The following is a 26,224-nucleotide window of genomic DNA, read 5'->3' as shown; positions in this document are numbered from 1 at the left end:
TTATACGTAATGTGTAGGTACTGCGATTCATTAACGTATCACATTTCTGCCCCAAGGCTCCAAACAGATCGGCCAGTTGCTTTTTAACAATCGTTTCAAATCCTCATTGCATGTTACTATGGTGTCCAGTAATACAAAAAAAAAAACTTGTCAGAAACGTACGCGAGGCGTTTGCACTTTTAGAATTCTGTTTTCATATTTGAAGTTTTATGTAATAATCGTTAAAACATTCTGATATATCGTTCACATAAAACATTAAATCAGATTAAATTTTCCCTCCAGGGCTGTAAAGTAATGTGAGTAATACTCTACTGTTGTGAATTCCGCTCCTGCTGCATTGGGATTGGCAAAATTGTAATCTGCTTGTTCTTTGGTTGGCGGAGTGCTCGGGTGTTTATGATGCTTAGTGGAACGTTTTCAGAATTGGTCCCGCCCACGTGATAAATCCATTGGTTTTGATTTCAACAACAGTTCTGATTGGAGGTTGCTCTCGCTATACTTCGTTGTTTACAGGAAGTTGCGTTTTGTAAACTCCGCTGTTAAATCCGCGCGTGCATGTCGCGGGAGAAGATAACAGAAGTATTCGTGTTAAAAAAGGCGTTTAGTATTTTCTCCAAAAATATTATCACCTTGTATTTAATATAGCCTTTCTTAAACAACTAATTCGTTAATGACTGGCGGCATTTTTTCTACTACAGGTTCCTAAGGAAACGTAAAGTTGTGCAAGCTAAATTTCAGCCTGATGAGTGAGTCTTTTTTGTCGTTTTTACATTTTTATATATCAAAAATGTACTTAACTTCATCCCGAGAGGCTAGCTAGCAAGATTGCAGTTATTTGCCTTTGCTTGTAGCAAGTTTTAGAACTCCTTACTTCGACGCTGGATTTAGTGCTTCTCCACTGTAAATTATACATGTTTGTTTTAATGAAGTTGCCTTTTTGCGTGTATTTGTGTGATATTTTAAACAGGACAACAGTTAGAAATGTTATATGTAGGTAAATAAACCTATAAATATTTATACTATATGCGACATTCTCAAGCCTGCTTAATTCAGGGTGGCAGAATACCAGAACCTGTCCTTGAAGCATCCAAGGCACACCGGGCGCTAGTCAGTCACTGTACACACCAAACACACTGATCAGTGATGCTTCCAGTGCCTTACTCCTGGTTCTTAAACGTTACATTTTTTATGTTTTTTGTGTTAATGACCCTCGTCTTTATTGTTGCTTTGCCCCTTTGGTTAATCATTACTCCTAGGACGTTTTCACTTTTTTCTGATCCAAGTATATTTTGGTGTTATGTCCTCTAAATAAGTTATCTTTCCTCTTATTCTGGAAAGACCCTAGTAAAAATTAATTAGCACTTTAATCCTTCAGTGCTGACTGACGGAATGAGCACACCGCGACTTAGCAAGAATAAATCTATTTAGTGATGTGAATCGGTGTATCTCGCCACGCAAGTTTGTATTACTGTGGACTGGCGCGGAGTATTTCTATATACGTATTGGTGGAGAAATATGCTCTGGATCCTTGTACACCTACAATAGTCAAAGGGATAATAAAATGCATGGAAGACTTTAACAGATATTTTTATTGTGTTTTAGGAATATTTGTTTTGCCATATTTAGAATACACACAGTGCATCTAATTCACATACAATTTGAATTTAATTTATTTTGCATTAGTATTTACTAATGACTCCCAAGGATCATGCAGCAATAAGTTTCCTCAATGTCAGGTATCATTGGTATGGGGGAAAATCACCACACACTCCTTGCGTCCAGGCCACAACCTCTTTCAACTTCTCCCATCTACCTGGTGTTTGACTAAACTACTCCAAAACGAGCAGATGTAAGAACTTTTTTTTTTTCCCCCCACAGGCTGTCAAGCTCACAAATGACTAGTTTGGATGGCTTTGCTCTGTCTGGGCACCCCCAGCCCATAATATCTTGAAATTTTTTTACATACTATATATAGAGTCATGAAAAAAGTATGCAAGCATACTTCACCAATAAACGCAATTCTGATTCTGAAACTTGAAGATTGCATGGATGCTCCACTTTGACTGTAACCCACTGACTGAAGGTAGACTGAAGTTCAACTTGTAAGAAGCAACCAATGCCAATTTAAATTTTGAAAAGTACCTTGTAAATCATTCTTTTATTTTAATCCTTATATGAGCAGTGGTCTTCTCATTAAATGGAAATTAGAATATTACTTAAAATGTACATACTCAGAATTTATGTTTAACATAGTGTTCCAAATGCTCATATATCAAGGAACGTCTTTTAACCTATTGTTCCAAGCTTTTATTCTGAAAAATTTGATTCAGCAATGAAGACATACTTAGCATTATTTTTTTTAATGTGTAAAGCTGTAGGATAAATGATTTAATTTGAAAACTGTTCACTTTCATCTTGTTATTTAATAATTCATATTTCAAAGAGGTGGTGTCTCTAAAAAAAATGGCAAGATGTCTCCAAACAGAAAATGTTTTTACAAACAATATGACATGTGTAACTTTAAGGATCTGGTTACAGATTGCTGGGGGTTTGCTACTTAACTTTAGATAGGTTGTGATATTAGAATGTGCAAAATCTCTCAAGCAACATTTAATTCTTATAAAACATTTTATATAGATATACATGTAAAATCATATTGTACAATAGTGACTAATTTTTGTCTTAATAAAATTTTAAATGTATTAATAAGTTTGTTATTTTTTCCACCCTAGAAATATGTCTTATCGGCTCACAAAAGAAGAAATTGATGAGCAGTTTGAACAGTTTTTGAAAGAGGTGAGTTATTTTGTTTTTAAAACAGTGCTCCATAGCTTTATTTAATTTTCCTCATATTCCAGTACAGTTTAAACCAATTTAATTTATTTTTGTGTATTTTTTTAATTAAGTAACAGCACAAAGAGTCAACTGTCTTCCCACCCCTACCTGGGCATTTATTGTATAATACTGTATAAGCTCATCCCGGTCAGTCTAATATGACAACAAAATTCTGTTATTCTTGTATTCTAAGCCTTTTTCTCATTTCTTTCATGGAAAGGAGAAAAGCTAATAGTATAGCAGTGTAAGAAAGTGTCTCAGCAAGATGCACAGAATGTAAACAAAACAGAGTAGTGTCACTTACAATTAATAGCAATTGTAATACTTACATTTTTGTACAAATTACAAACAAGCACAAATGCAATATTGACAGCTAATTGGCAACTGTAATTAAGTTAAGGGAGTAAATTAGTGAGTCTTCAGCCTGGGTTAAAAGCAGAGGCAGAAAGGGCATCTTTTATGTAATCATACAGATCATTTCATAGTTTGAGGGCCCTGTAGTTAACAGCTTGATCTCCTACTGATGCCAGATCGGCATCTTGAGATTGTGATACTTGCCCAGGTGTTTATATAATGATAAGTTTAGATAGGTAAGTAGGGCCTGAGCTACATAAAGATTTAAATATGGGAAGGATTTTCAAATCAGCACTAAACCTACGTAGATACCATGAAAAAGACTTGGAAATACTGTATTTTTATGTTTTAGTATGGATTTTTGCAGCAATATTTTAAATTAACTACAGTACTGTTTGAATGAACCTGTCAATAATTCATTGTAATAGTCAATTCTAGTTGAAATAAATGCATTCAATCATTTTTCGGTATCCTTCATATTTAAAAACTATGCCTCGAAAGCTTGCATATTGTATCTTTTTAGTTAGCCATAAAAGATGCAATTTTGCTTGACTTCTTACTAATTGTATCTTTAAAGAAGTTCATATAACTTTTACTGCTGTTGTTTGGGAATTGTACACAGCTTTTGTCAAATTAGAAAGTGCTCAAAGTAGATCACAAAGATTATTTCTGTTTTCATCTGTTAGTCTGGAATGGTAGAGTGGTCCATAAAGCATTTTTAAATCCCCTTTAATACTCTCTGTTCATGTTGTTTGGAAGATAAGTAACTTTCTTGCTCCTTATCTCCACTTCAGTCTTTGTCATTCTCATTTAGTAGTGCAAGTGCCCTCATTAAAGCAAGGTGAGTTTCTATGTACTCTGCAATTACTTTTGTTTTGAGAGAGGCTACTGAATCTAAGCCCTTTTTCATAAAGGCATTATAATTATATGACAGCTGATCTACATTGTTCTCCATACTTAAGTTTGACTGTCTTACAGTGTCTACAAATTCTGATGTGGAATCACAATCTAGATGTTGCACTGTTCTTGATTTAACCTGTGACTGTGTTATTAAGGGCAGGAATAGGTCAAAAGTAGTTAGTGATAATTATTAAATATTTCCAGCTATCATCATGTTGATGAGCTGGGCTGTTTAATAATCTGTCAAAATCCTACTGAGTTTATCAGGTGTCTAAAACATTTGCTAAAGGTGTCCACATCTATATGAATATTAAAATCCCCCATCCCACATGACCATAATATATAGCCAACTCAGATAAGATGCCAAGTTCAGTCTTGAACAATGAATGAATGAATCTAATCTGTCTCCAATTCTTGTGCTAGTAACCCGTTGAAGTTCAGAGCTCTTTGTGATGCCTTCATAGCTGCTCCTCTTTCCGAACTTATTGAGACAGCTGCTCTACATAGCAACTCAAAATAGTTGCTTTCATATTTTAGTACCTAATGTTCTTTCATTCTGAACATTATAGTCCCTTTAAGAATCAGGCACTCAAAATCAAGAGCTCAATCTTGGCTAAACCATACAACTTAGACAGGGGTCCACAAATGGACAAATGAACTGCTTTTGTTGTCATTTGAGATTCTGAGAGGATGTCCGTTCTGTTATCAGGAGGCTGCTAAGATTAAATCTACCGATCATCATAACCTTGAATTAGTTTTTGAGCTTAAACATTCTGCTAAACCCTTCTGTGGGTTCTGTTTCGTCTTGCTCTTTTGCCATTTGCAAACTATTTTTGCATTATTTAATTGGTAAAATTAATGATATAAGACAACTCATAATCCCCCAATCCTACGTTTTAAAATGTGTTCTTTTGCATTATACTTGTTTAGACAGTCTCATCCATTACCTATCTATGATCTGAGACGGAAAATATTAAATTTGAAATTGTCAGCCTGTTTTTTGGACATTATGCCTCTTCACCTTGTAAAAGAAGCTTTGGACAGTCTTAGTCCAAACATTTTATCTTTAATAAACTGTTGTTTAGTACCAGGTATTGTGCCAATCTGCCTCAAAATGGCTGCTGTTCAGGCCATCCTTAAAAATATAATCTTCTGAAATATTTTCACCCTATTTCTAAGTTACTTTTCCTAACCAACATCTACAAATAGGCTGTCTTCTCCCAGCTTCTGCCGTTCCTAAATAAACATCAGCTTTTTGAAAAATTCCCATTGAGTTTCAGTGCACTCCTCAGCAAGGAAACTGCTTTGTTGAAAATGATCAATGATATTTTGGTGGCAGTTAATACTGGGGACTGTGCTTGTTTGACCTTGCTAGGATCTGATTGGTCCTTTTGACATAATTTACCATACCATGTTGTTGGCATCAAAGGTACAGCTCTTGCCTGGTTTAAATCAAATTTTAAGGATAGATCTTTCTTTGTCTCTATAAATAGGTTTTCTTGTTCCTTTGCTGCTGTGACACGTAAACTCTCTTAACACTAGAATACCTGAAGCCTACAAAAAAACTCGTAATCCCGGCCCACCTTAAATTCCTCCACACCTCTTCATCAGCGTCTTTTGTTTTGTAAATGTGTCGATCAGCACAAGCAGCAAGCAGCCTGCTATCCCATCCCCCCAACCGCCACAGCTTATCTCGGGCAAAAAGTTTTCCCAGCTCAAGTCTTCTTTATCTGCGTGTGAGGTCATTGAGTTGCATAGAATAAATAATATATCGTTATTTGGAACTCCTGCATTTCATGTGTGTTCCGTGTCTACAAATAAGTATATAAGTGTAGGATGATGGGAAATACAGCTCCCGGTACCTCACTCCGAGATATACAAGGCTTGAGCTGGGAGAGCTTTTTGCCATTTCTGTGGTGGTCGGGGGTGGGATAGCAGGCTGCTTGTGCTGATCAACACTTTAATCAGCCATTGGTTGTTTTAAAAGTGCTGTATAAATACATTTGGAATAATGGGCATGATGGTCTATACATTACAATTGTGTTAGATTCCATTTTCTATCTACTGCCAAGTTGTTTGCCTGTCTATGAAAAAGTTATCTCTGATAAAGGAGCACTGGAATCATTCGGTAGAAGGGTCCTTATACCTGTTTGGCCGGCCCAGCACTGACTCAGCTGTAGAATGACAATTAGGGGAGAGGCAGCTTGTTGGCCAAGGTTTCCAGGACCCTGAACAAATCTGAATCCTCATATGTGATATTATCTACTTTTGAATTTTGCCTTGTAGCTTGTACGATTATGGAGGAATATTTCGGACAAAATGAAATAAATAAATAAATGCGTAAATAAATAAAAGTACTGTGAAATGTGAGCATAAATAAATAAATGTGTCATGAAATGACAGCCTTAATAAATAAATATGTCATGAAATGAGAGCATAAATAAATAAATGTGTCACGAAATATGTTTTTCGTTGCTTATTTATTTATTTCATTTTGTCCGTAACATTCCTGCAAACCGTCATGAAATACGGCTTGAAATAAAACTGTCAGTTTCACTCATCAAAGTTGAGAGGGTGGGCTCTAACACACCCTCTAGTTACTGATTGGTGAATCGATAGCACAAGAATTAATTAGAAAAATGCTTACTACTGCCGATGAAATGGATTCTGCCGAAGATATTACGTATTTCAGAGAGAGAATTGAAGATTTATCGGAAGAAATTACAATGTTGGCGGCCCTTTTAGAACTGAGTATTTGACCCTTGTTTTACGAGTAGAAAGTCAGTTGCATATTCGCAGCTACTTTTTCAAACAACTGTACAGCTCTGATCAGTGGTAAAGTTGTTCAGTTCAAAATATTAGGTGGAGCTGCTTTGGGCATTCCATGTCAAAGTACCTAAACTAATACAGCTTACCGTATATCAAACTGGCTCATTCGTCTTGTGATCGTCTTCTCTGATACATCATACAGATCTGCAATCTGTTGTACTTTTAAACCGCATAACAGAAGGTGTTCTATTGACTCAGCTGGAATGTCAAAGGATGGATGTCCAGAGCAGGGTACTGCATCACCTGAACTGGAGTGTAGTAGAGTCTGTTCCACCTGTTCTTCGATAATTTCAAAAACAGTTTCATCTATATCGAGTCTAAAGGGCCGCCAACATTGTAATTTCTTCCGATAAATCTTCAATTCTCTCTCTGAAATACGTAATATCTTCGGCAGAATCCATTTCATCGGCAGTAGTAAGCATTTTTCTAATTAATTCTTGTGCTATCGATTCACCAATCATTAACTAGAGGGCGTGTTAGAGCCCACCCTCTCAACTTTGATGAGTGAAACTGACAGTTTTATTTCAAGCCGTATTTCATGACGGTTTGCAGGAATGTTACGGACAAAATGAAATAAATAAATAAGCAACGAAAAACATATTTCGTGACACATTTATTTATTTATGCTCTCATTTCATGACATATTTATTTATTAAGGCTGTCATTTCATGACACATTTATTTATTTATGCTCACATTTCACAGTACTTTTATTTATTTACGCATTTATTTATTTATTTCATTTTGTCCGAAATATTCCTCCATAGTACGATTACTATTGCACTATTATATTGTATTCCTGAGGTGGCAACGTTGGAATGGCTATCAATATCTGTGAAGAGGATTACTTGTGCTTTGTTTTGTGTGTTGTATTGTATTTATTTCATTTTGTGACACCCAAATGCACGCCCAACTTACCTAGAAAGTTGTCTCACTCTGAATTGTCTTCCCCAAGATTTTTTCCCTACAAGGTTTTTTTTCTGGTAGTTTTTTTAGGGAGTCAAGGCTGGGGGTTGTCAGAAAACTGGGCCTGTTAAAAACCCATTACAGCACTGCTTGAGTGATTTTGGCCTATACAATTATTAAATTGATGTTGCTGTATTTTAACTCTTTGAGGGCTGAATATTTTTTCCAAAAAACATTGGTTTCAGTCAGAAATCAGCATAAAACATCTGCTGCTGCATGCTGTGGCTGCCAGTTTGCCAAGAATTTGCGGCAGGTTTGCTGCCAGGCTGTCTTCGTGTGGCTGGGACAGCAACAGTGGCTGTCACGGTTGCAGTGCATTACAATCTGGTTTCTACCTCTTATCATTTTTAAGTGTCAGTCCTTCCTTTTAAGTGTCCTGGCAAACATTGTCAGTACCACGACTAGCTGGGGCCCGATCAGCTGAAGCTGAAACCTCACATTCGTTTTCGATCACTTGTATCAACAACTGAGTCTGACTAGTCATAGTCCTGTTCAGAGATAACAGGAAAAACGCTGTCCATGAAGTATTTTGCTTTAAGCATTCGCTCTTATCACTCGCCAGATGTCAGTGCCATTTTTGCCGTTGTGTGCGCCTTGCTACTCACACGAGCACAGGAAATCTCGGTCAAACCAATTAATCTAACTTTCCTTCTAGCAAAGAGAGTCCAACTAAAATGTAACGGTTGGGTTGTCATAGTTTACAGATGATTATCAAAAGTCTACATCAGCCCTGAAAGAGTTAATATCTAATTTAAATCCATCAAAGGTGTTAAATTCACTTGAATTTCATGAGACTTGGAAAAAAAGATTTGAGATTAGTTAGATTTTTGCACTTTGAAATAACAACACAATTCTTATAATTCTATTAGTAAATTTAGTCTTTGTTTTAAATTAAAATTAAATCAATATCTCTCTGTATTCTCTAATTTTAGAAGTCCTTAATCTTTTTGAGGGCAGCATAGTTATATAGTCTTTGATATTTTGGTCCATTAAAAAATAATAAATTCTTCTCTTTGTCTGATATTTGGTCCATTAAAAAAAAATTCTTATGCATCTTTCAAAGAGTTTTGTGTGGAATTTATTCAAAAAAGGTGAATAAAAATGAAGTACAATGCAAACTTTGCTAGGCAAAGCTGCCTGGTCACGACTCCTGTGGCTCCATGCATAGTCATTTGAAACCAAACTACCCGACCGAATTTCCTTATCATAGATCGACAATCGAAGGATAGGCAGTGTCATTTTGATGACAGACATGCAAAGTAAACAACAGCACTCATCACAAACATGGTTGCATTAATCATGCTTTGTATTAACTTTGTTGAAGGAGAAGAGTTTCAGAAGTTAAGTATTTGCTACATGCATGCCTCCTACATCTGTGCTTTGCATGGTAGGACTTGTGCCTAACTGGCTGTGGTTTCATCTTCACTGAGTCTACATCTACATGTGATTAATCCAAATAGAAATGTGCATTTGTTGCCTAAAGAAATGGTTGTTGTTAAGTCCAAAGCAGTTGCACAAAATGTTTAAAGTAGGCTAATTTAGTGAGCGCTATTAAAAAGTTATGAGTTTTATACTGTACATTACATTTTACCTCAGCTGTTGCTTGTTACTGAGTCATTTACTGAGTCACTGTGTAATGAAACTATTATCATGATTAAGTATTATTATTTTATCTTTATTAATTATGCTTTAAATTTTGAATAACAATTTTGCATGACATGTATCTTGGTGAATTTGAGAAAAGGTTGATTATTAAGATACAGTTAATAGTAATATCTGTGGTCAAGATGATTTGTGATTTACAGTGCTGAAGTTCTCTTTGAATTCTCGTTTGGGGGCTCACAGGATAGGGGCACAAAATCCTTGATATCCATTCATTGACTCAAGAGGTAAAGAGTAATATGTAAACCGCACTCAATCATTTGACTTCAAATGCCAATCCTAGTTAGAAGTAGAAAGCTTCTTCAAAAATAGACTTTCAAGAATTTCACAGAGTAGTAGTAGACTGTAGTACATAAACTGTTTTTGAATAAAGTTGTGCAAAGAATATTAACTGTTGGCTCCAGATGTTTTATTGCAGAAAGGCTTTGGAGGACACCTGCCTCAAAACATGTACTTTCTCTTACCTACATAGATTGTCACAGATTCTTTTTAATGTGAGTCCTGTGGACTGGGACCCGGACACAGGCAGACGGACAACATAGTTCCACCACACGCTATTTATTTACAGTATTTACAATTAGTGTTCACAAACCCCATTGCCTCTTACATCGATTCCCTAAAGTCCAGGCCACACTCTCAGTCACTGTGCCTCTCTCTCTCGACCGCCTCCCGTCCTCTCTCCAGCTCTGTCCTCTTCCACCCGACATCCACTTCTGACTGGAGGGACGCGGCCCCTTAAATGGAAACCCGGATGGGCTCCAGCTGCTTCCCGGCAATCAGTCCTAGCCACATCCCAGTGTGGTGGAAGTGCTGGCTGCGCACCCGAAAGCCGTCCGGGTGTCCCCTGTCGTCTTCCCCCAGCACTTCCTGGTGTGGCGGAAGTGCTGGGCTCCAGGGTTCCTCAGGCACCTGGGCGCCCCCCTTGCGGTCTGGAGGAGGCACAAGCCCTCCTCTGGTCCTCCTGGGCATCCCAGCCGGGGACCACATGGGATATTCCGGCATCGGGGCGCCGCCTGGCGGTGGCCACGGGTCCCTACAGGGCTGGGCTTCCAAGCACTGTACCCGAGGCCTCCAACATAACCAGGACGGACGCCCCCTCGCGGTCTGAAGGAGGCACAAGCCCTCCTCTGGTCCTCCTGGGCGTCCTGGCCGGGGACCACACAGGATATTCCGGCATCGGGGCGCCGCCTGGCGGTGGCCACGGGTCCCTACAGGGCTGGGCTTCCAAGCCCTGTACCCGAGGCCCCCAACATAACCAGGACGGACGCCCCCTCGCGGTCTGAAGGAGGCACAAGCCCTCCTCTGGTCCTCCTGGGCGTGGACCACAGTCCACAGTATAATGTTTATTTATTTTTTTACTTGAACTTTTAAAAACAATTGGGGGAACACTGCCTACACTTAATTTTATATCATGTTACTTTTGGTGCATTCTCTTCACCTGCTGACTTAACTAATTATCTTAGTTCCTGGTAGTAGAGTAAATAAAAAAGTAATCCAGAGAAAAAGTCAGTTAACTCAGTTTATTATTATAATGTTCAAAATATTAGTAATAAATAGTCTTCTGTGTCAAGGTCAAACGCCATATAACTTGATATAGCTAGATGCTCAGTTATCCACACGGCTCTGTTCTTGCATTGCTGTTTGGTATCTCAAAGTCTTCTGTGCTGCATGCATACCTCAGTCATAATGGAGGTAGAAAAACATTTGTCAGTTCATCAACTGACCATATAAAGTGAAATATAAAGTGTTGTGAGGTTGTCATGCCCTAGAGGAGATTACAAATCTTTCCCTTTCTTTTTATTTTGAGGCTCATAAAATTAAATTTTCATTTGCCTGAAGACAAGATCGGTGGCTTCGCCTGTTAGAGATCATAAAACTCATACAGCCAAGGTGCTTGTGCAACTTTTAGAAGTATCAGCAGATTGCTTCTTTTAAGCAACCAGCTTAACTTGTTTTCAGAGAAACTGTAGCTGTTTTCTTTGAGTGACCAGCACGACTTGTTTTTCAAAGACTCGATTACCACAAATTTCAAATGCTACAAATATAAAAATGACAGTTCATAGCACAAAGAAGAGCAAAGCCAATTATGTCAGTAATACATTTCAGCAAATAATATTAGCATCATTCTTCAATATAATTGTAGTCAAGAAAAGTTCTATAATCAGAAGAGTCATCTTCCACTTTGTGGTCTAGTGCAATTGTGGTGCACACCAAAAAACGTATTTAGGCTTGTAGACCTGTTTTATACTGTATATGTACGTGTATTGTGAAATGTTTATGTCATGTGCATGGTTTAGGTCAACCCAGATTCTACTACCAATTTCCCCATTTACAGATAATAAGTGAATGGTATCAAGAGCACAACAGCATTGTATGTACATATATACCATGGCAGACTCGACCATCACGTCTCAACTCAAATGGACATTTGTGAAAGTTTTTCTGGAGCAGCATGTGAAACAGTAGTAACGAGCTACATTATTAGTATTGAATCTGCCTGGCAGCTGCTGTTTCCTGAACCCAATATTAAGAATTTTTACTGTTGTTTATTTTTAAAATATATTGCTATATGATATGGTCCATATGGAAATTGCCGTGTTATATGGAATAGAAAAATAACTGGACAAGCCTCTTTCCTTTTTTCTTTATATTAAATGTGCTTGTCAGGGCTTCAATAAACATTCATTTCTCTTCTTTATGTTTTTAGGTTTTTTAGGATTGTGATCTAGACTGGTTGTTCTCAATCTGTGGAACTTAAGAAGTTACAGGATGGTTACCTGTTTACCTAATAGGAACTTGCTCAATAATTTAAGATAAAAATAATGGTGGTACCGTATATACTCACATACAAGTCGGGTCCTGAAACCCAAAAAATCGATCATAAAATCAGACCCCAACTTATACACTGATTTGCTTGCCTCCTCCAATCTCACATCAGTTTCTTAGATGCAGTTACCAATTTCTTTTGCAACTTCAACGGCGTTTAATTTAAAGCCAGCTTTATATTTTCTTCTGATCGAACGCTCCATCGTAGATAAGGGATGCACTAATTATAAAGGTGTATGAGGGTGTAAGATACAAAAAACACAAATCAGTGCAAATGTTGCTTCGGAATAGATTGGGTGTTACTATATGGTCATGTAGGCACTAGGCGCAATACATAGGGAAAAAAAAAGGCAGTGTGCTCTGTACTCTCTCAGGTGGGTGTCAGCATATCATAATCTCTTGGACCTATAGCATGAGTTTTCCGCATTTGACTTACACGACCGACATTGTAAAATACCAGAAATTATACCGTAAAATCAAGTCCTTATCCGCGAGTATATACGGTACTTAAGAACATTTCGGTTCCTTGGGTAGTATGCTAAGACAACAAGTTGAGAACACCTGATCTAGAAGATGTCTTATGTGCATAACTTAACACAGTAATAATTTAATTTAAATTAAAAAAAAAGTAATGCCATGTAAAATGTAAAATAACTAAGTGGGTGTTTTTCTCAACTTTGGTAGGCCGTTAAGTGTTATGTTACTTGTTTAATTAAACTTACAAGTTGTTAAACAAAATTTAATTTTTTGAAGTCCTGTAATGGACTGGCACCCTGTTCAGTGTTTGTTCCTGCCTTGTGCCCTGTGCTGTCTGGTATAGGCTCCAGCACCTCTGCGACCCTGTTCAGGACAAAACGGGTTAAAAAATGACTGATTGACTATTCTTTGTACTTCTGCTATTAGGCTTGCAGTACACATTATTTAAAATACATCAACTACAGTAGTATAACAAAATGCATATCTGCCTATCACAATCAGTCTCATGACTGTATTGCAGTACCAATAAAAGCCAAAAAACATGGTGAATACCCCATAAATCTAATGTAACATTTATATTGCCACATATTGGGTTCAGATCTACACAAATAAAATTATACTATGAAGCCAAGGACACTAGCACATGTGTTAGTAAAAATACTTTGAAAATAGTTTCTGCAAGCAATGGTTTAATTATAAACCTTTTTATGAAACACTGTTAAGAGCAGTGCCCAAATACCAGTAAGACAGAAATTTGAAAGTGCATAATCTCTCTATGACATAGTTCTTAGTCATGAACATGAAACTGCTTGCATCTGCACAAACTTAATATAAACTGAGATACTATTCATAGCAAGAATTAATTGATTGCAAATATTTGTATGTTAGTACATTATATTATTATGCTTTTGGTAATTTTAAATTGTTTTCATATTTTATCATGAATTACTGATAAGCTGTAATATTCAATATGTTGTTTTTTTATTTTTTTTAATACTTTTATCTTAGTCTGTTTCAGATGATTCGATTGAGTTTGGAACCACCAAACGATCAAGCATTTTAGATGGACTGGGCAAGAGAAAAATTAAAGAAATTACAAATAAAAACCATAAACCCTGGTGGAACAGTGACAATGATGAAGAGGATTCTTCTGGAAGAGGTATGTATTATGTTTGCTAGTATTATTTCATTGCTGACCCTGTCCCCATGGAAACTGAGTGCACTGCAGGTGCAGAGAATGAACTGTTTTATTGTGAACCTCTAAATGAGTTAATTTTTTTATTTTTTACTTAGGTCTTCGCTGAAAACATGCAGTTTTTATGCAGGCATGTGGATATTATTTATGTTTTTAGAATAATTTAATTTGTATTATAAGATGAACAGTTGCTACTCATCTGCACAATTTCAGCATATGGTATTTAATTTTATATGTAACAATTTTTAATCTAACAATAGGCAGAACCAGAAAATTGCAGGAAAATGTGATTGTGGGCAGTGAAATGTAATCATTTGTCAAGTGTGCTTCAGAAGTTTGTAATTCACAGCATATATTTATCAGGAAGCCAATCTCGATCAGTTCAAACATACTTCCAATCAAAGATATTTCCACCTGACTAACTGAAGTTCTAACGTTTTTGCCATTTTTAATAACTTCTTAACCAAGTAATTGGTTCATCAGAAAGTATCCCAATAATTAAACAAATAGTTTCATAGTACTCCTGTTTCTGCTATGTTCAGATTTTTTTTCTGAAGCTAATGTAATATTTAGAAGTCAATTTGTCGTGTTAATCAAAGTCCTTGTTTTATATGATTAATCAAATGAGTTCAACAATATGTAAGAATTACTTTTTCAGAACTCTTTGGAAAGTGCGTCTCTGTAATCAATGCTTTCTAGGAGTACAAGTGACCACAATGATGGCAGTATAGAGCTCTGCCTTGCAAATACAGGAGACAGAAACAAGCAAGTAGGGGGGTCATTTGATAAGCGATCCCTTGTAGTTTTCGATCTGCAACATGCCTTGTTTCGGTGCGCATCGGGCTTTTGCTGTCAAAGTGTTCTTCAAAAAGAACGAATCCATCCTCCCTATGCAACGTGCCTTCCAAACGCACTTCAGTATTCCTCGTAACAGTGAAATCCCAAATCAGAAAAAAATTCTTCAGTGGGTAGCTAAATTTAGACAGACGAATACAACATTGAACAGAAAATCTCCAGGCTGTCCTCAGACTGTACGAATGCCTGTAAACATCCAAACTGTAAGGGCATCAATTTTGCAGTCTCCTAGACGTTCAGCATGCAAACGTACTTCTGCCTTCGGCATTTCCAACACGTCTTTGAGGAGGATTTTGCAGAACGACCTTAATTTCCATCCATACAAAATAATGGTTGTGCAGGAACTCACTGAGAGAGACTGGGAGAGTTGTAGAGAGTTGTGCACAAACATTCTGCAAACTGTTTTGTCATATGCAGTGATGAGGCACATTTCCTTTTGAATGGTTGCATAAATAAGCAAAAGCTTCAGTACTGGGCTGAAACCAACCATCATGAACTTCATCAGAGACCCCTGCATTCTGAGCGTATTATAGTTTGGTGCGCCGACGTATTTGGTATTGTAGGCCCTTACTTTTTTCAGGAGGGGGGAGCAATGGTCAGCGTCACTTTAGAACATTACATAGAAATGCTGGAGTACTTTTTGCTTCCCCGATTGGAAGAAATGGATGTGGTGGATACCCGGTTTAGAGCTTAATCATGTTTTTCAAAGAACAACAGGAAAAATAGCATTTTCCAGATGTGCAAAAGTTATAAGAGACATATCCATGAAGACTTAAGGTTGTAATTGCTGTCAGAGTGTGAATCAACTAAATACTGAAATGAAAGGGGGAGTATGTATGCCATCAGTTTTCTTATTTTTAGTTGTAATTAATTTCACTTTGACATTAGTATTTATCTGTTCATCAGTGTCAAAAAATTAAATCCACTGTGATTCAATGTCACATCACAATAAAATGTGAAAACTTTCATTTGGGTCAATACTTTTCATTGGTAGTACTTTAATACATTTTATTTTAAGCTCAGTTCAGTGGAATTTAAACAAAAGCTGTAACAGTTTGTTATCACTTTAGCTAGGGTCGCAGTACAAATCCTGTTTCATCAGACCTCAAGTCATATTACTCTGCTTAACATAATCTATTATGAAAAAGTGCATAGGATTATTTGTAGTGCATAATGTAAAATTCTCAAAAACATTCAGGACAGTCTTGCAAAATTCAGCTTCATAAGATATACAACGAAGAAGTGTCATAGTAGTACTCTTAGAATCTTACTTACAAACTCCTCAGTTTTGCTGCGAGATTGTTCTCGTGGTGAGGCAACTGCTGTTTGCCTGCTTAAATGTACTGTGCTCGTAATACATTTGTGATAGTGGTACCCATAGTGTTGAAACTCCATGATGACTTTACTTGGCTGCAAATATGTATACAGTGAAACTTTGGAATGGGGCAAAATCAATGAAACCTTTACCATAGAAATTGCGTCATGCCCATAGTCCGGCTATCACTAGATATCCATTGCTTTAGTGATTTCTATCAGGAGTGGGAAGTTTGATCACAAATCTCTTTCACGATATAATTAAAAATTCTGACATGATTGGGAAGATAATTGTGTAATGCAGTTGTATATATTTTTCAGACTAGAACATTTTTTTTTTTTACAAAAAACAAATATTACTGATTAATTGTGCAAACACGTATACCTGTAATCTTTCGAAATGCTTGTTAACGCTTCTCAAACAGATTTGATTCAACAAACAAACACAACACAAGATACAGTTTGATCTGTCTTGTGCTCTTGTTTGCTTCAACTTGCAAATCATATTAAACTACACAGCACTCTGTATAATATTCTTAAAGGGGAAGGTTCACTGATCTCATACAGATCACTTACAGTACAAGTGTGTACACAAAAAGATTACCTTTAGGAAACTATTAAGACAACAGTAAATCACATTTCTTATGCACTTAGATTTGTACAGATGTTTTTTTACATTTAAATACGTTTTCCAATCATTTTTAGCATACCAGTAACAGTTTTCTCGATTTCCATACCAGAGCAAGAATTCTACCAGTTATTACAAATAAACAGGTGTATCGTCCACTCCTAAATTATATATATTCAATGTCTGTGCATCCTTTGAATTATATAATAAATATAATTTTCCACCAAGACATTTTTTTTATATGCAAGTTATGATTTTTTTCACAAGATTATTGTGCATAATTTCCTTCACTTTTGTACAGTTTTTATTCCTGAATCAAGTTTTAATGAAAATATGGGAAGTATTCTCCATTGTACCAACAAATTTCATGAATACTGCCCATTGATAATCAAATTGTACTTTAAGGAAAGGATTTTAGAACTAGACTTTCGTAACACAAATTAACAAAAATGCTTTCTTTCTCAATTTATGGTCAGCATAGTATAATTGGATCGCAGGAGGTACAGAGGTGCTGCTGCTTTGCGGTTAAGAGACCAGTGTTCACGTCCCAGGTCCTCCCTTCATGGAGTTTACATATTCTCCCTGTATCTGCATGGGTTTCCTCTGGGTGCTCCGGAGGGAATGCAGTCTTGGTTGGTAGGCAACGGTAAATTGGCTCTAGTGTGTTTTTGGTGTGTGTGTGTATTCACTCTGCGATGAACTGATGCCCTGTCAAGGGTTTGCTCTTACCTTGCACCCTATGCTAGCGGGGATGAGCTCCAGCAGAATCCCCACATCTCAGGTCTGGATTAGGTGGGTTAGAAAGTCCTAACTCTCCTCTAAGTCAGTGGGAAACCGATGTGTTCTACTATTTGAAATTGGAAAAAATCAGATACTCAGAGGATCTGTACAGATTTTTTTCAAAACATGGCAGGATCTAATCAATAATATTTTAGAATACACTCTTAAAGCACCAAAGGAAGCAATTATTTCCACATTTCTTTTTCGTCTCCATTCATCTCTATTGGTCTGTCAAACTCAAATTAGATATGTTTACAAGCCTTAAGTTTTAACCCGTTGGCCATGCTCTCTCTCTCAGGGGTGGGGGTCAACTTGTTCTCAATCCTGTTTTTTTTTTGTAAAAATTGATTGGTTTGTATGGAATGATTACAATAAAATTAATAAAAAAATTTAAAAAAAGAAAGTGACATACTATAATTTGTATCCAGCACTTCTTCAGGACAAGATCTAAACTGTGGCCATCTCCAGTCATATATTCTGGGAAAGCCATACACTCTTTTTTTCATATTGCTCAGATGATCTCAGGAGTAAAATCTGTTATTCAATGACTTTGAAAACTTTGGCAAGAATTCATTCATGTTACTATAAAATAAGCATGACAGGTCTCTGCCTAACCTTTGCTGCTGTTTAAATATACTGTATATAAGAAACAACATTGGGTACACTTGCCATATTACTCTTTGATTTGTATAAGGGGACTAGGCCGGATGTGTTCAGTTTGATAGAGTTCTTTTGGGAAACAATTATTTCATTATTGTATTGTTTATGTGTGTGTGGCATTGAGCAAACTATATGTTGTCATATCATTCCTAATCTGTTATTTGTAGGATAGCCAACTTAACAGCTTTAAAACACCTTAACATTTCAACATAAATTTAAAATAATGCATTTTAAAAATTAATGCCTTATTTCTTGAAATGCTAATTTTCTTATATATAGTGATGATTCAGTGAAATACACAATACATTCTTCCTAAACTAATTAAATTCAGTTTTCATATGGTGTGGGTTTACATACATAAATAACAAAGCTTAATGTGCCTCACGGGTAAATTAATGGAAGGAATTATTAAGAATGAGGTTGAGCAACACATGGCAAGAACAGGAGTTTTACTGAACGGTCAGTAGAGGTTCAGAAGAGGGAGGTTGTGTTTACCAACATGCTAGAATTCTATGAGGAAGCAACACAAGGAGGTGATCAAAGTGGAACATATGATATTATTTATCTTGACTTTCAGAAGGTATTTAATAAGATGCCAAATGATAGGATGGGCATCAGGCTAAAATAAGTGGGAGTTCAGGGTGTTGTTTGTAGATGAATGCACAATTGGCCTAGACACAGGAAGCAGTGGATGATGATGTGTTCCACAGGGGTCAGTGCTAGGGCTGCTACTATTTTTAATATGCATAGGAATATAAGCAACAAGCTGGTAAAGTTTTCTGATGATACTTAGCTCGGTGGATTGGCATATAATCTAGAATCTGTTGAACCATTACAGAGGAACTTGGACAGTATACAGGCTTGGGCAGATTTGTGACAAAAGAAATTTAATGTAAGTAAATGTAAAGTATTACACATAAGAAGTAAAAATGTTACAGAAGCTAGAGACAATATAATTTTTCCTCAAACTTTTTGCCAAGCTCTAATTACCATCTTCCCTAAGCAAAATAAGGACTTATTAAAATGTGCATCATACAGACCAATCTCACTTTTGAATAAATATGTAAAGATACTTTCTAAAGTCCTAGCTAGAAGGACTGAGAAAGTGCTTCCTTCGGTAATGTCACAAGACAGAACTGGATTTATTAAAGGCAGACACATAAGTTCTAGTTTTCTACGCCTGTTTAATGTGATGTATTCACCCACAAAATCAAACACTCTGGTGATATTATTATCGTTTGATGCAGAAAAAGCATTTGATATGGTTGAATGGTTACTATATTGGAGAAATTTGGGTTTGACCTGAACATCTGTGCATGGATCAAACTACTGTATACCTGTCCAGAAGCTTCAGTTTGTATCAACAACATTAATCCAGACTACTTCAAACTAGAATGGGGTACTAGACAAGGATGTCCCTTGTCCCCATTGCTGTTTGCAATCGCCATTGAACCACTGGCTGCTCACTTATGAAATGCTTATTAGATAAAGGAGATTATCAGAGAAGGACTTGAACAGAAAAACTTTCTATGTGCAGATGATATGGTACTGTATATATCTGATCCACAAAATACTCTGCCTGCGGTCCTAACAGCACTAACAGAATTTCAGAAGATTTCTGGTCTCAGAATTAATTTGAACAAAAGTGTGTTCTTTCCAATGAATTCTCAAACACACAAAATTAGATCGGACACCTTCCTTTCTATCATCGCAGATCAGTTTAAGTACCTAGGGGTAAACATCACGAGTAAACATAAAGCTCTTTAGCAAAAAAATGTTGCTGTCTTCTTGGAAAAATTAAGCAAGACTTGCATAGATGGTCAAGCTTTCATCTCACTTTAGCTTGAAGAATTAACATTGTCAAGATGAATATCCTTCCTAAGCTTGTTTTTCTATTTCAAAACATTCCAATATACATCAATAAATCATTTTTAAGAAATTAGATCCAACCATAATCTAATTTATTTGGAATTCAAAACATCCACATATCCAAAAGGCCTACAAAGACCTAAGGAAGAAGGTGGCATGGCTTTACCTAACTTTCAGTTTTATTACTGTGTAGCGAATATACAAGATATAAAATCCTGGACATTGACACAAATAAGTGAGCAAACACAGGCTTGGTCTGCAATAGAAATAAAATCCTGCAGTACTTCTTTATATTCCTTGTACCCCAAAATGTAGTCATCGCCAGTATGCCAACAAACCAATAGTGCTTCACTCACTCAGAATATGGAACCAATGTAGGAAGTATTTTTAGACAGAGAAGCTTTTATCTGTGGCACCACTACACAATAAACAACTTTTTTCTCCCTCTGAAATGTATGTAGTTTTTAAAGTCTGGAAAACATCTGGGATTAAATCATTTACAGACCTGTACATAGATAATGTCTTCACATCCTATGAACAATTACACTCCAAATTTAACTTTCCAGCTAAACATTTTTTTCACTACCTTCAAATTAGAAACTTTGTTAAATAAAACCTACCCAATTTCCCTCATCTCCCACCAAGAAACGTCCTCTGACTTTCAACTGTTTTTACTTTCAGTAAACTTAATGTGTAAATATTTGTATGAACACTAAAAGAGTCAACACCATAAGACATGAACTAAAAATGTTTCACAATGTGTCCCTGAATGAAGGGAGGCTCAAAATCAAAAGTACCAGTCAGTATCTGGTGTGGCCACCAGCTGCTTGAAGTACTGCAGTGCATCTCCTCCTCATGGACTGGACCAGATTTGTCAGTTCTTGCTGTGAGATGTTACCCCACTCTTCCACCAAGGCACCTGCAAGTTTCTGGACATTTCTGGGGGGAATGGCCCTAGCCATTGATCCAAATTGATCCCGCTCCAGGGTACAGGCCTCGGTGTAACGCGCATTCCTTTGACGATAAACACGAATCCGTCCATCACCCCTGGTGAGACAAAACCATGGCTCATCAGTGAAGAGCACTTTTTGCCACTCCTGTCTGGTCCAGCGAAAGTGGGTTTGTGCCCATAGGCGGCATTGTTGCTGGTGATGTCTGGTAAGGAGCTGCCTTACAACAGGCCTACAAGCCCTCAGTCCAGCCTCTCTCAGCCTATTGCGGACAGTCTGAGCACTGATTGAGGGATTGTGTGTTCCTGGTGTGACTCGGGCAGTTGTTGTGGCCATTCTGTACCTGTCACGCAGGTGTGATATTCGGATGTACCGATCCTGTGCAGGTGTTGTTACACGTGGTCTTCCACTGCGAGGATGATCAGCTGTCCTTCCTGTCTCCCTGTAGCGCTGTTTTAGGCGTCTCACAGTGCGGACATGGCAATTTATTGCCCTAGCCACATCAGCAGTCCTCATGCCTCCCTGCAGCAAGCCTAATGCACGCTCACGCAGATGAGCCGGGACCCTGGGCATCTTTCTTTGGGTGTTTTTCACAGTCGGTAGACAAGTCACTTTAGTGTCCTGCGTTTTTAGAACTGTGACCTTAAATACCTACTTTCTGTAAGCTGTTAAGGTCTTAACGACCATTCCACAGGTGCTTGTTAATTAATTGATTATGGTTAATTGAACATGCATGGAAAACATTGTTTAAACCCTTTACAATGAAGATCTGTAAAGTTATTTGGATTTTTAAAACATTATTGTTGAAATACACAGTCCTGAAAAAGGGACGTTTCTTTTTTTGCTGAGTATATACACCGACGCTGACTTTATATATTCAAGTTTTGACTTTATTTATTCCGACACTGACTTTATATAATCAAGGTTTGACTTTATATATTCGAGAATGACTTTATATATAAAACTTTTGACTTTATATAGTTAAATTTAGTCATCATTGCATAACTTTTTCTTTACCATAGAAATTTAAAGACTAAATTCAACTTCCATTCCTAACAAAGATATTTCTGGCGACTAAATAGAACCTACTTATATCCAAATTTGAGCTATTGAGCTGTCGCCTGCCTGCCTGAATAAGTCACCCTCGCTTCGCTCTTACTTTTTTACCGTTCATTTAATCATGGCTAGTGGGGTAAAAATTATAAAATGGAAGGAGGATTACACTGAGTATGGCTTTACCAAAACAATTATTGATGGCGAATCGATTATTCATAAAGCTTTAATTGGTGATCTGTTTTTCTGTGTTAACCTCATAATTTTTCATACTTCTCAAACCAAGGGTGTGCGAGGGTAAAATGAATTGGGAAGCGATGATCAATGTAATCGGTGTACCAGGAAATAATGCATTGACAGAAGCTCTCCTTTGCTTGTATTGCAAAGTGTGATTAAATGCGTGATTTTTTTAACGCGTTATGGAGCACATGCATCGAACCTTCTCAGCTGTGCTTGTGCTAAGAAAAGGAAACATTTTAAAAATAACGTAACACGATTGTAAATGTAACCTTTTGTAAGTAGTGCCTGGAGGATTCAGTGTGGAGAAACTGTAGAGACAGCGTGTGTATTAACTTGTGGATTTTTCTGTGAGTATTTGGTGGCAGCGTCACAAATTTGCTTCCGTAACACTGCGTGCGGTAGCTGCGGAGCTCTGCTAAGAGCGAAATGAGGTGAATGGGAGGGGAGATGATGACGTGACTCCCCCACCCGCCTTAACTATCAATCCCCCACAAACACAGTCTCTCGGAATTTGCATAAGCACAGCCCTTCACGTGCAATTTTAACTTGGTTACAAAGTGATCAAAACTCTCGTTGATATTGCGTCCTCTCATTAAACTTGTATCCCGCATTACCCGTGAGCATGACAAACGCCAGCGGCAGCCTGTCTATGAACTTAATTTAAAGTTTAGGTTTACACCTTGCTTTGTTTCCGAAGTAGCAGCACTCATGAATATGGTTGTATATGTCACTCGCTCGCTTATTATTTCGCTGCCTTCTCAATTATATAATGCATGTTTTCTTCAGCGCTTTTTGGAGGTCTTCATGGTTTTCTACGCACTGCGTTGACAGTCAGTTCATGTGATTACGTGGGAGGCGTGATGATGTCACACGAAACTCCGCCCCCCACGGCTTTCAAGCTCACCTCCATTACAGTAAATGGAGAAAAATACCTTCCAGTTATGACCATTACGCATAGAATTTCGAAATGAAAGCTGCCCAACTTTTGTAAGAAAGCTGTAAGGAATGAGCCTGCCAAATTTCAGCCTTCTACCTACACAGGAACTTGGAGAATTAGTGATGAGTCAGTCAGTCAATGAGGGCTTTGCCTTTTATTAGTATAGATATATGTATATATATATATATATATATATATATATATATATATATATATATATATATATATATATATATACTAATAGGGCTTTGCCTTTATTAGTATAGATATATGTATATATATATATATATATATATATATATCTATACTATATAGCTTTGCCTTTTATTAGTATATATATATATATATATATATATATATATACTAATAAAAGGCAAAGCCCTCACTCACTCACTCACTCACTCACTGACTCATCACTAATTCTCCAACTTCCCGTGTGGGTGGAAGGCTGAAATTTGGCAGGTTCATTCCTTACAGCTTCCTTACAAAAGTTGGGCAGGTGTTATATCGAAATTCTACGCGTAATGGTCATAACTGGAAGCAGGTTTTCTCCATTTACTGTAATGAAGATGAGCTTCAACGCCGGGCGGAGTTTCGCGGTGACATCATCACGCTCCCACGTAATCACGCAGTACATAGAAAACCAGGAAGACCTCAAAAAGCGCTGAAGAAAACATGCATTATATAATTGAGAAGGCAGCTAAACAATAAGAAGCGAAAGTGACATATACAACCATATTCATGAGTTCTGCTACTCGAAACAAAGCACGCATGTAAACCTACACTTTAAATTAAGTTCATAGACAGGCTACGCTGGCGCTTGTAATTTAGTGCCTGCCCATATAAGGTCCGTCCAGCAGCGCAATCCAATAGCAAACTGCCACGGGTAAATATTCACGGGTGAAGGACTGTGCTTATGGAGAGGAAGATGAGATGGTCAGGGTGGTGTTTGACACAAACTCAGCGAAACTGCGAGAGAAAGTTTTAAGTGCCAGGACTAAGGTAACATTAAATAAAGCTATGGACATAGCACGAGATGGCACCAGCACAGCTGGGAACCTTCGATGCAAGTACACCGAAAGTGGCTCACGGAACTGACGAGTGCACAGATAAAAAGCAACAGTTCCAAAGAGCGCTGAACAAAAACCGAATTACACAATTGAAAAGGCAGCAAAAAATATGAAGTTTGCACGGCGCTTTGGTGACTTTGAAGAACAAAAAAAGTCCGTCTACATGCGGCTCGAACCTTGTGCATGTTTGGTAGCACATATCTGTGTGAGAAGCTCTTCTCAGTGATAAAGACTAACAAAACAGCACACAGGAGTCGCCTCACTGATGAGCACCCGCAATCCATCCTGAGAATCTCCACAACACAGAACCTCACACCAAACAGAAACGAACTTGTGGCCAAAAAGATGCCAGGCGCCCAGCTCTAAAATGACATATGAGCAAAGACAACTGAATGATTTGATTTGTTATTGCACGTAAGAGCGGAGTCAACTGTTTTAACAAACAGCGTATTGCACTGATAAATAAATAGCTGTGTGTGTATATATGTAGATATGTATGTATATGTATATATATGTTTATATATGTGTGTGTGTATGTATGTATATATATATGTATTTGTGTGTATATATGTGTGTGTATATATGTAGATATATATGTATGTATATATGTGTATATGTATAGATATGTATATATATATGTTTATGTGTGTGTGTGTGTGTGTGTAAAATATATATATATATATATATATATATATATATATATATATATATATATATATATATATATATATATATATATGACAACAACACTCATCACTCACAACAGTGACAAAACAATTACGTTGACAATCAGGTTACGTTATTTTCAAAATGTTTCCTTTTCTTTTCATTGCTTCTTTAACACACTACTTCTCCGCCATGCTGGTATTTTTTAGTAGTGTATATATATATATATATATATACTAATAAAAGGCAAAGCCCTCACTCACTCACTGACTCATCACTAATTCTCCAACTTCCGTGTAGGTAGAAGGCTGAAATTTGGCAGGCTCATTCCTTACAGCTTACTTACAAAAGTTGGGCAGGTTTCATTTCGAAATTCTACGCCTAATGGTCATAACTGGAAGGTATTTTTCTCCATTAACTGTAATGGAGTTGAGCTGGAATGACGGGGCGGAGTTTGTGTGACATCATCACGCCTCCCACGTAATCACGTGAACTGACTGTCAACGCGCGTAGAAAACCAGGAAGACCTCCAAAAGCGCTTAAGAAAACATGCATTATATAATTGAGAAGGCAGCTAAACAATAAGAAGTGAGCGAAAGTGACATATACTACCATATTCATGAGTGTTGCCAGCTCGGAAAGAAAGCAAGGTGTAAACCTAAACTTTAAATTAAGTTCATAGACAGGCTACCGCTGCGCTTCACATACCCACAGGTAATGCGGGATACAAGTTTAATGAGAGGACGAGGATATAAAGAGAGTTTTGATCACTTTGTAACTAAGTTAAAATTGTAGGTGAAGGGTGTGCTTATGCAAATTCGAGAGACTGTGTTTGTGGGGATTGACAGTTAAGGCGGGTGGGGAGTCACGTCATCATCTCCCTCCCACCTCATTTTGCTCTGAGCTGAGCTCAGCTAACGCTGTCTTCCAAGCAACCGCCAGACTGCCACCAAATACTCACAGAAAAATCCACAAGTTAATACACACGCTGTCTCTAGAGTTTCTCCACACTGAATCCTCCAGGCACTACTTACAAAAGGTCACATTGACAATCGTGTTACGTTATTTTTAAAATCTTTCCTTTTCTTAGCACAAGCACAGCTGAGAAGCTTCATGCATGTGCTCCATAACGCGCTAAAAATAATGCATTTAATCACAC

The 26,224-nt window shown here is 37.2% G+C and overlaps 1 protein-coding gene across 2 annotated transcripts in view; it reads left to right on the top strand.

Annotated features, from left to right (window-relative positions):
- Positions 1 to 516: 516 nt before the first annotated feature.
- Positions 517 to 26,224, top strand: part of cep162 (centrosomal protein 162) — a 139,689-nt gene continuing 113,981 nt past the window's right edge. The window contains exons 1-4 of one of the 2 annotated variants that reach the window (XM_039747871.1): positions 517 to 746; positions 1,879 to 2,083; positions 2,733 to 2,796; positions 13,857 to 14,007. In XM_039747871.1, coding sequence (XP_039603805.1) covers positions 2,737 to 2,796; positions 13,857 to 14,007 — 211 coding nt within the window. In that variant the 5' untranslated portion in view covers positions 517 to 746; positions 1,879 to 2,083; positions 2,733 to 2,736. The remainder of the gene's footprint in view (positions 747 to 1,878; positions 2,084 to 2,732; positions 2,797 to 13,856; positions 14,008 to 26,224) is intronic. The other variant, XM_039747872.1, reaches the window with a different exon arrangement.

Source organism: Polypterus senegalus, chromosome 3 (genome assembly GCF_016835505.1).
Source record: "Polypterus senegalus isolate Bchr_013 chromosome 3, ASM1683550v1, whole genome shotgun sequence".
NCBI classification, from domain to species: Eukaryota; Metazoa; Chordata; class Cladistia; order Polypteriformes; family Polypteridae; genus Polypterus; species Polypterus senegalus.
Note: the sequence above shows the minus strand (reverse complement) of the source record. Positions and strands in the feature narration are given on the sequence as shown.